The sequence below is a fragment of the Periophthalmus magnuspinnatus genome, chromosome 3 (assembly GCF_009829125.3).
Source record: "Periophthalmus magnuspinnatus isolate fPerMag1 chromosome 3, fPerMag1.2.pri, whole genome shotgun sequence".
Taxonomy (NCBI): domain Eukaryota; kingdom Metazoa; phylum Chordata; class Actinopteri; order Gobiiformes; family Gobiidae; genus Periophthalmus; species Periophthalmus magnuspinnatus.
In genome coordinates, this window is record NC_047128.1 from 33,975,623 (window position 1) to 33,987,192 (window position 11,570).

Genomic DNA, 11,570 nt, shown 5'->3' on the forward strand with positions numbered 1-11,570 from the left:
TCTACTCATTTACTCGTTCCATTGGTGCAAAAATACCATTTCCATCAAGTCTCATGGTATTTTAAGATCTGTTGGAGCTAAAATAAATCTTAAAGTGTATCACAATAAGAAAACAATCATATAAATCAGCAGACTCTGGGCTACTAGGCTGATCTCGCGTTCAACCAACTCAATTAACACACTGTACTGTCGACATCATTATTGTCATATTCATTTTACTTTATTTGTCATGTATATAATACAAAATCATATATATGTACACTCTGTACATAAAGGCAAAACACAAACCTTTTAATATAAGCCTAATGTAAAAAGAAATATATTAACATGGATAAGTAAAAAAAAAAAAAAAAAAAAAAAAACTACACATGAACTCAAAGACCTGCAACTAAAAAGGAAAAAAACTGTCACCGGTTGAAGTATAGACAGATTATGACAGCTGGACGTCAACGCTGTGTGTGTTTAACCAAGAGACACAAGCTGCCTATTTAAATATAATACTAATGTGTCAAAAATAATCACTGATTTGAACATATCTGAACAATAAACATTAAAATGCCCCATCAGCGGCAACAGTAGTTCCATCCATCCCAAATATACAGCTCATGGCACCAGGTTTGGCTTAACGTGACCTAGTTTGTTGCAGTTAACACATGAAAAACATTTATGATTGCAAATTTGAAAGCATAGCCCCTGCCTCTACACAGTACAGCTAAAACAGATGTTCAACCATTAAAATCTGGAGTGGAACATAATAAATTATATATTCTGTATATACACTATACACCATCTTAACAGCAGAAGTTCCTTTGTCCATTTGCTCTCAATACCATTTACTGATAGTGTGGTACAAGTCAGTTATGTAACATTCAAAAATGTGTAGCTGTAGAAAAGTGAATCAGCTTTGACTTAAATAAAATACTTTGAGTTGTAAAGAGTCTAAAATGCAGTGTAGATACTGGACTGATGCTGTGTGTAGTGTAATAAAACTGTAGAAGTTGTGTTCAGATGCAGAGGTGTTGGTCCCAATCAAAGGCTGCCGATATTGGGGAAACTCTTGAGTTTTTCTGGGAAGTCGTCTTTGTAAAGAACTGGGTCAGCGCGATGCTCCACAACCTTCAGCGGCATTGTACCAAAAACTGAGGCAAACTTATTGATGCATTCAGATCTGTGAAACAAGGACAGTTTCTATTGTATAAAACGTACTTTATACATTCTAACTACGCACAGTTTTAATTGTGATTTGAAATTGTGTTTTCTTAATTGAAAATCTGTTATCATTTCGAACACGTCAAAAAGCATTAACATTTGAGTCAAAGATTGAAAGAACCGCTAAATTAATGCAAGAATTCCTAAAAATAACGAGGTTTGCAGTTTTGTTTTCGATAAGTCTGTTGTTTAAAGTGGACATTCGTTAACCTAAATAATTAAATCTGATTCCGATATGTTCTGCCGCCCTAATTTCATCTCTATTTATAAATGAATACTCCGAAATAGTAACGCCTACCTCTCAACCATGTGAGTCTGATCCAGTGACAACCCATCAATGGCAGTGCATTCAGGACACTTAAACTTCTTCCTGGGGGTCACCTGCACAAAACAACAGAACAACATTAGCTTAGCCGTGATATCAGCCTTGTTTGTTTCAAGAGTATCTAATTGCAAGGGCCAGTGAAACCAGAGGGAACAGTGTGCCTTGTGATGAGATGGCAATGTGTGAGTGCATGTGAGCTTAGAAAAACAAAGCACGGAGGGAGGACCAGTGAGTGACGTGCAGATAAGGGAGGTTAAGGCCAGACCCGGGCTCCTGCACCTGGACCCCGCGCTGGTGGTGGGAGGTTTGGGGGTCCGGTTAGAGATGGAGGGTGAGATCTGATCTGGGCCAGAGATTGGTCTGCGCCGTCAGCCTCTGAAGCCAAAACAACCAGAACGTACCTTTATGGGGGCTTTCCCAGTGATGTTGGCCACCAGGAAATTCATGGCAATGTCTTCGCAGTTCATGTGAGCGTCCACCCAGTTCTTTATATCTCCTGGCATCTTGAATGTGTACAAATAGTTGAAGTACTAAAAAACAGACATAAGGTTTTTAACATATAAATACAACACAAAGATGGATAAATGTGAGTGGTGTAAAAAAAAAAACAAGCAAGATTAAATGATCTTATCTTGCACAAAGGTTTTTTTTTTACCTTGTGGTAGAACGCTGCCCCTGTCAACACCATGGAAACCTCATTGGTCCACTCAGATTCATACTTCCACTTGCTCATCTCGTGGTCCCACAGATGTAAGCGGCCAGGATAGCCCACAAGTCTGTCCGGGAACTCTCTCCAAACCTAAAGATGAAAAGACACATTAAAACAAAATAGTAAAACCGCACCTGGGTGATTGGCTACAGTTCAGACACCGCTGCAAAAGCCTGTCATGTGTACAGACAGACAGCTCCTTTAAATTGGTGTAATTATCTTTAAACTGAACTCAATTTTATTAAATGGTTTCTAAACGCATTCAGGTGAGAGCTGTATCGGCCTCAGGTATGTGGACATGGAAAACCTCACCGCAGAACCTGTCATCATTTCTCACACATCAAACACAAAATGAGAACAGGCTGTAATCCTCTGAACGACTTTCAAACTCAGGATCAACTCAAATTTGCTGCTGTTGGTAGAAGGAGTAACAAGAGTCACGTTTTATGAACTGTTTTTTTTCACCTCGTATCCAAACTGCAGCTCATCGGACGTCAACATGATGATGTCGTCATCAATGGCCAGTACTGCCTCGGTCTCGATCTCATCGTAGGGAAAGAAACGGTTGCTCAGCTTGTTCTCTTTGGTCCGGACCACTTTCAGAGGGACCCCAATCTTAGGCCAAAGTGATTCTATAAAAATCAAAAAGAAGAGTAAGTGTATAGTAGGTGTTAGGAGGATTATGTAGTTGTTTTTTTCTGTTTGAATCAGATTCAGGCTGAAGAGTTGGGGATTAGAATGACATTTATCTTGGACAGTTGAAGTAGTCTGAGCAGGCCTGGCAGTCAGACTATACTCCCTGACTTCATATCAGAGCAAACCTCAAGCACGTGCAAATTTAACCACACTACAATTCTTCACAAGGGACATCAACGCAGGGTTTTTTCAGGGAACATTTCAAAGGCGTTGGGTAGTGTCCATGGCACGGACTATGGTACAGATAGATCATACACAAATGTGTCCCCTCATTAATAGTGTAAAAGCCTTTGGCAGACCATGAGAGGAGCTCGCAGTCATCCTAACCATGTCTGAGGCCTGCTGTCAGAAACTATTGTTGGGAAAACTGCAATGTTAAACGCCCAGACACTGTTCGTGCAGCTGTCAACTCTTTTACTAAGATGTTGTTGCTATGCAAGACCTAAATAATAAAAGACAAAAACTTTTAGTAAAAAGCTAAATAATAATATTAATGCACAAGAAAAGATAAACAACACCCAAGGTCTTTGGTTTACAGAATGTGAATGTTACGTAACACATCACAGTCAGCTCCAACGTTTGTAAACATTCATCTACCGTAAGCAGCACTGAATACAGCTTAAAGGTGCAGTACGCAATTTTTCAGGTGAATAGTCCATCACCTGTCTGTCTCCATGGAGATGCACGTTTACTGCCTTACTGTGGAACATTCTAAGCAAAGTAATCACATCTCCATGGAGACAGGCAGGTGATGCCACAGAAAGTGTAAATGTTTTTTGAGGTATTTTCAGCAATGGAAATACCTTGAATACCCTTTAGTTTAGCAGATGCCAGTTAACCTCATACTGTGGAACTTTAAAATATAAAGTGATCATATGATGCTTACCCATGGCAGAGTGACCTGTCACTGGCCTCTTGTTAATTCTAATGGGTCACAAAGCTCCAGCCAGGCGCCACTGATGCCTCTAATGAAAACCCAACTCACAGCCACAAGGGAGCACTTCAAAGTTTTCTCACTTCTTCATTACAAACTCACAGAGCAGTGAGACAAAGCTCCTGCTGATGGGAGTCTGAGGCAGAGGCACTGTCACTATTATTTTGAACATCATTAAGAGTCCGATTAAACCGTACCCCAATTAGACTATATTAATTGTATTTCTTTAATCAATGAAGCTTAGGCCTTGTAGTGGCTGTCTGATGTGTATTTATACCAATATGCCAATGAAAATGTGTGAAAACAAAAGCTTTTTAAATTCAGTTTGACAAAAAATATAAAATGCTAATAGAAAATCACCTCTAAACAAATATGTACCATTGGGTGAAATGGAAATACATCTGAATACGTGCTACACTCACCCTCAGGTGGACTCTTGTTCTGGTTGTTCCACACCACCAACAGTTTGGCCAAACTGGGCACTTTGGAGATTTCGGTGATGACCCTGAAGAGACTCTCCACACGGTCGTAGGTCAACACGACGGCAGTGAAGCCAGGAGCTCGAGGCGGGATCAGTGGCAGGAACAGAGGGCTGTTCACACTGGCCCATTTCTGCGCACACAGAAACAAAAACTAGCTCAGTATAAAGCTAAACACTTTATATTATTACTTTCAGATGTATTATTTGTGGCACATGGTTAAAAAGGTCAAATTCAACAAATACACAATTCAATTTGAATTTTTAAATATTTAGTTCATATTGAGAGGAAAATAATATTACAAACTGTTCTTTTTGTACACTGGGCCTGTGGGCTTCTTGATGTTTCAGACCCGTCTCTGCTCCAGGTGGCCACAGACTCAGTGATGTTTGTGGGCACCTGTCAGCAGACAGAGCTACTGTGTTTAAAACATCAGTCACTGCTCTGCACCAATAAAACGCTTTATTGTCAAGTGGAAACTTCCTTGTGATTGTGGTTATGGTTATTTAGGGGGAAATTATTTGTGTGATCTAGAGTGAAAAGATAAACTGGTTTGAAAATACCAGATCCAATTACAACCACTTGAGTCCACAGCATTTAATTTTTATTTTAAAAGAAATAATCATAAAACATCATAAAACACTAACTTGTTATTTATAGATAGCAACATTTCTGTTTTATTTCTGTTTTGTTAAGAACTTTCAAAATGTAATTTTAAATGTCAACATGTGAACTTTAATCATATAGTGAAACTGACAATTTGCTCTTCTGTGTCTTTAATGTTAACATGAAATTGGTCCTACAAATAATTTTACTGCTTGTTCACTGTGGTAGTCATCATAGTTTTTTGTTTTTTTTTATTCAAGTTTAAACCTCAAGCTCAAAAACAAAACAAAAAAAAGAGTTTGTCCCTTTCTGAACCCCCTCCAAAAGCACCAGCAATCCCCAAAAGTCTGTTTTCAATTACCAGCCAAGAGACTACAGAGAAGGGGGGCTGTGCCTGATTTATTTAGTGCTCTTGTAAGTTCTTCTCACCATCCATTCATGCAGCCCATCCACAAAACACTTCATCCTCATTTCAGGCTCTAACGGCCAAAGGTCTGTAGCCTGACCCACTTAACCTCTGCCGGAGAGGGACTGACCTGAGTGACAGATCGCTCCAGCAGTTTTCTTATGTGATCAAACTCCAAACCCTAATAGGTTCAGGTGTTAAAAGTCATTTTACTTAAAAGTACAGAAATGCTGCAAAGTTTCCCATCAACTGTACTTTTTATAAACACAATGACTCAGACATGAAGGAACCTATTTTCACCACAACGCAGGGATCCAATGTTCAGAAACGCTGACACAAGCGGACCGCCTCAGAACGGGCTCAGAGTAAACCACAGTGAGGAGCTGTCAGTGTGAAGATTTAGGGCAAGTATGGCCTCCACTAAACATGTTTTAAAAACAATTACAGAGGGCACAGGGCCAATAAATTAGACAAATTAGTATTTCCAAGAAAGAAAAGACACTTGTGTCAAGGTACATACCACTACAGGTGGGTTGTTCCATTGCTCATATGAGCGTGCAGCATACGGGTAAATCCGATCATTGATGATCTGTAGTGTCGTCAAACCTATAGCCTTCATGGAGCTGAAGTACGCCTCCCAGAACCAGCGAGCCTGTGGTCAGAGGGACAGGACTCAGTAAACTTAAACATGCAGATGTCTCATGTTCAGCTGCCAACAAAAAATGGCCATAAAACCAGTGACAATTTTATGATTAATTATATTTGGTTCAATTGACTTATAATTGGTCATTTGACCCAACAGGAAACTCAAGCCTTGGATAAAGCCTCTAAACGCTTTCCTTATCTATTAAACTTCAATGGACAGTCCGGAGGCGAGACAAATCTATAACAGTTAATGAAGCGTCAAACAACAGGGTCTGCTGCCAAAAGTCCTCAAGCCATACAGCTCAGACTCCACCCTTAAATCCTAAAATGACAAACAGCCCCCTAGAAGAAGAATTTAAGTATTACATTACACTTTTCTATGTTCTACTTTGTAAAAGGGCTCTTTTTTGTGCCCAAACAAAAGGGTAAAAACTACTCAGGCTGTAATCTACAAGACATATCACATACAGCAAAATATCAGTTAAGTTATTGAAGAGAAGAGGTCGAATCCAAAACGATTTTACTCTCAGGGGGATTCCCCACGGCCCATAAATCAGCCAGTGATGAAAGTGTCTTATCCGGCCGGGAGTATGCAAAAAGAAAACTCGACTGGCCTGAGGGGTTATCCACTCTCTCCCAGCGCCTGCAGGAATTTTTATGACCAGGAAAGAGGAGACTCTTCCCCTCTATGAGAATAAAACCACCACTTTATGTGATCAGTCAGTCAGTAACCATGATTTATTTTATTTTGTTAAATTATTACTCCATATGTAAGTTACACATGGGGGTATAGACTGTGTAAACTTTTAAGTGTAAAGTAATAAAATCAAGCTTTCTATTATTCAAAACTGTTTTATTATAGTTTATAGTTTTGTTTTTTTTACTTTCTGAGGAAGTTGAGATGCAGATGGAAAGAAGTAGTGACTATGCTGTGGAAAGAAGTAGTGACTATGCAACATCTACATAATGAAAAACAGAAGGATGAGCTATTAATAATCGTGGCCATAATAAGATAATGGGTTTGCAGTGAGGACACATCTTTGAAACTGATCTAATCTACAAAAACTCAGGTATGCTGACAGATAACCAGCTACGTTAGATCTCTCTCTGAATATAAAGGGGACTTCTTAATGTACGAAACAAAAAAAATGTTCATGTAACGAAATGTAGGGTCATACTCAAGTTTTAGACTGTTGAGCCCTCTGGTGGCCAATCCAATAAGAGCTCAGGCTCGGCTAGGTGTGTCATCATTATTCTGTTCTATAATGATTTAAAGATGTTTCGGTGCTTGTGAAATGTCATAAGAGTTCACACAAGGCAACAACTGGCAGTTAAACGAGGGCTCTTCCTTCTGCCTTCCACCCGCTGTACCAAAATTGGGTTATAATGACTAATGATTTCAACATGAAAGAAGAATTTGCTGATTGTATTTGTAGTTTTAGAGCTGAAAGTGTGAAATACCTGTCTTTGCATTTCTTCCACTTGTCTGTGAGGTATACTTTTCAAGATGGTGTACATTTCTGAGAGCTTCTCCTCTGGAATAACCACAGATGCCCTAAAACAAATATTAAAATTAGGAGAGGGAGAGATTGACAGACTTTAATTCTTAACTCCTTCAAACAAAGTAAACCACTACCTTTTCCAGTCCAGAACTTCAGAAAAGGGCAGTATGTAGGAGTCAGCGAGGATGACAGGGACACATCCAGCCTGGAGGACATCGCTCAGAGCTGCTTGTCCCAGCCGAGCTCCTCGAAGAACAACACAAAATGAAGACTCCTGTTGGGCAAACACAACTGTGACTTTAATATTCTAAAATGAATTACGCCAAATTGAACACAGTCATTGCTCTAACCTGTAGGATCTGGGGGTAGTCATAAACTTGGCCTTTGTAACACCGTTTTCGAACAGAGGCAGCTCCTTGTGAGAGATTGCTGCATTTGTCCAGCAGCAGCAGAGCCTCTCCGTTCTCCTCTTTTAGACGTTCAAGTTCAGCGCGATACTCTCTGTGAATCGCTGTCTGGGAGGATAGGATAAAGTAGCGCCGTGGCCTGCAAAAATGTGGGAAACTGAGTTACATTCAATTCAAAATAACAGAAAGATGTAAAACAAGTCTATATGTCAAAAACAGACACGCTTTGGGATAGTCAGGCACCAGACAATATGGTAATCACACAAAGTCTTTCTCCCCTATGGCTGAAAAAAAAAAAAAAAAAGCTAAAAAAATGTATACTTTTTGCTTTGTACACTATCATAAATATTAAAATCTAACCAAGCCTTTCACCAAAACGACAAAGTTAAGATTATACATTGGAAATAAGATACTAAAAACTGTATTCAATTAAAATACTCATGAATTATGCATGTGTAATCCCTCTGTTGTCCAGGTATGATCCATAGTAAAAGAAAAATTCTGTCAACTGGACAAAAAGTTTTAGTGAGGATGTTTTGTTGCTCATCCAAGTAGCTTCTTCAGCTCTGGTCAGATTGCCCTTGGATACTGCCTTATATCTATCTGCAGGGAGGAGCTAGCTACACTGAAAAGAAAACACCTATTTGTATACAGTTTCTGTTTGTTGGCTAAGTCTATTGTACTAGACTAAGAGTGAACTCTGCCAGAGCCATATTTTCCATAATGGTTCAGGCCCCTAATGGATGCTCTCACACCTATTAGCATACGGGCTATCACTATTGTTTCCCTTGTTTTGATTTAGGCCTGAGGATGGAGTTATAAATAGAAGATAAATGATGCCTAAGCCTCCTATTCCTGCTCAAAGACGCATGGTCTTTTTTTTCTTTTACTTGTAGTTCAATAGAGCTAGCTAACCAAGTGAAAGACATAAGACAGATATAAGGCAGTATCCAACAGAAATCTGGCCAGAACTGAAGAAGATGCTTGGTTGAGCCAGCAAAATGTCTTTGCTTTGCCTTTTGTCCAGGCTTTTGCATTCATATGTCCCATTTCTGCACCGAATTGACCAAATATACAGTGATATTTTTGCAAGCTACAATCCTACATGGTCTCTTCTCCACATCTGCACATCAGAGCATATAGTTCTTACCCGGGTTGTCTCTCAGGCAGTTCAACATCAGCAGAAAGAGGGCTGTAGACTGGGATACTGACATCGTAGCCCTGTCTATAGGTCCAAGTGGAGAAACCACCTCCTGCCAACAAAGCCCTGAGAAGAAATAAAGGAACTCATGTTGTGACAATGATTTAACACAGTGACAAGTTTGAGTGAAAGGATTCAACATAAAACATGATACAGTAAGTCTGCCCAAGACATTTTACCTGCAACCTGAGACCTATGATCACATCAAGCAGGTTTTAAAGCCAAGTGGGTAAAGAGGCACCACATAAAATTAATGTAATAAACTGTAAGTGATGAAATGCATTTGGATTTTCCTGAGAGATCCAGGCAGCGTTAATGTAAAGTGAAAACAGTCCGTCGCACACCTGGTTTTGATACGGCCATGTCAAACCATGTCCAGCTGGAGGAATTCCTTAAATCTAAAGATAGTTTTCAGTGACTTGCGTTTTACAAGAATTTATTGTCTAAAAAGCCATTCATTTTATTTGATTATTATTCATCAAATTGACATTAATAAAATCATGTATAACCCATTTAAAATGCATTTACCTATCTCTTGGCACATCCAAAGCGGTGTTATAATCCGGGGGTCCTCCAGGCAACATGTTGAAAAGAAGGTGATTCATGCCTTTGTCCCATCTGTACAAAAGCATAACTCATTGCAGGAAGGAGGGGAGAGAAAGCAAGCTCTAAAGTTGCACTATTTAACTTTTCTTAAGCGTTTCCTTTGCCTGGACTGATCCGGTGTATGGTATCTAACTGTCTATCTGCATGTGAACAAGCAGATAACATCATTAGGTATAGTTACAGATCATATCAGTGGAAAGGTGACCCTGCCCCCAGTAAGAAGGCATGTTTTTTTCAGTAAAAACACCTGTAACTGAATAAACGTAAGATAATGTTATACTAAGGAAAATTATAAAGCAGGATCATCTTAATGAGAAAAATAAAATTCAGGAACAGTTAAAGAGTGCACCTTTGAGCTAATAATAAATTGCAAACATAAGATTATCAACTACCTGGGAAGAACTGCCAGAGCCTGTGCTGTCTCTCTGACTCGTAATGAATTCTGATTGAGGACGTCAATGGAAGGAATGAAGAGACACGCTCTGCTGACGTCATCTGTGTAAAAGTCACTGTCAGAAATGGCGCTCAGAAGGTCGTTGTATTCTCGGGAGAGTCCTGTACTGCTGATCGGGACCCCGACTTCATCCACAAACCTCTGAAGAGGATAGATATAAACCTACAAATAAAGAAATAATATTAGGATTTTACCCTGTTAAAAATTGTTTCATTTGTTTGCTTGTTTGTTTTTTTTGTTACAGGAGGATTTGTTACTTGAATATTGCGCATGTAAGTGAGTTGCTGATGGTTAGGGGATCTCTCTTTTACTGCTTAGCTTTGTTGTATTTTCTCAACTGGAAACGTGTTTTAAAAGCAAGAAACCTCATTATATGGCAGTCAAATAACAAAAATAACAAGGAAAACATTGTGTATATTTCAATAAATATATGGGTGTATCCTTCATTTCTTCTCAATAACTACTTACTAGCTTATTAATAATCACATTTTTCCTCAGATGACCATATTCAGAGTTCATATAAAAGGTGAGCATGGTGTGAGTAAATACCTTTATCCTGTTTTTAGGATTGTAGCCACATCTGTACACATCAAAGCAGGTGTGCATGCGGCAGCTCAGGTCACCCCTCTCCGGGATCGGACTGGACACGGGAAGCCTGACCAGAGGAGCATCGTGGACACTGCGTTTATCCAAAGTCCAATCCGCAGAGGACTCAATGGAGTGGGGCCAGAACTGGAACATCCCCGTGGCTATGAGTCCCAGCAGCACCACAGAGAACAAGGTGATGTAGTAGATACGATGCTTGATCTTCATCCTCGGAATTAGAGCTGGGCCTCGAGAGCTGTACTTACTGGAGGCATACATGGCTCCAGCAACTACAGTCACTACAAACACATAAATGTACATATACAATTCACATACTGAGACAGGGAAGCACCTCCTACAAATAATACCACGTTTAGCTTCTTTGATTCAAACAAGCAATATTCAAATGTGTATGACAAATATCGAATTACAGTAATTAACTAAAGTGTCAATTGATTTAATTACCTGTGTAAATTAATAATGTCATCGGAGTGAGACATTACAGGTTTGGCATTAGGTGGATCAGCTGAGACACAGCTGAGACAGGCTAGCATAGCATCGACACAAGAAAACAAAAACAAACACTAGAAAATTAACTTAACAGATGATGCGCAGTCACAACATCTAACTCACCGTATCTTCTGACAGAGTTGACAAAAACAGCCTGGAAAATCAATTCATTTCAATAAAACAAAGAAGACATCTACATTCCTCTGAACTTAGCCGCCACTTAGCATTAGCATTAGCACCGAACAGGAAGTAGTTCTTCTTCGCGTAAAGTTGCATTTGTGGTAGTTTTCCTCCCC

The 11,570-nt window shown here is 39.5% G+C and overlaps 1 protein-coding gene across 1 annotated transcript; it reads right to left on the reverse strand.

Annotated features, from left to right (window-relative positions):
- Positions 1 to 203: 203 nt before the first annotated feature.
- On the reverse strand, positions 204 to 11,524 carry ext2 (exostosin glycosyltransferase 2). The gene is made up of 15 exons (XM_033990225.2): positions 11,398 to 11,524; positions 10,729 to 11,063; positions 10,118 to 10,341; positions 9,648 to 9,737; positions 9,069 to 9,185; positions 7,862 to 8,057; positions 7,646 to 7,785; positions 7,471 to 7,564; positions 5,885 to 6,016; positions 4,296 to 4,485; positions 2,709 to 2,875; positions 2,190 to 2,333; positions 1,936 to 2,064; positions 1,508 to 1,590; positions 204 to 1,168 (listed from the first exon to the last, which is right to left on the reverse strand). Exons 2-15 carry the CDS (start codon positions 11,041 to 11,043, stop codon positions 1,030 to 1,032), a joined length of 2,160 nt encoding a protein of 719 aa, XP_033846116.1. The 5' UTR covers positions 11,044 to 11,063; positions 11,398 to 11,524; the 3' UTR covers positions 204 to 1,029.
- Between the last annotated feature and the right edge of the window lie 46 nt (positions 11,525 to 11,570).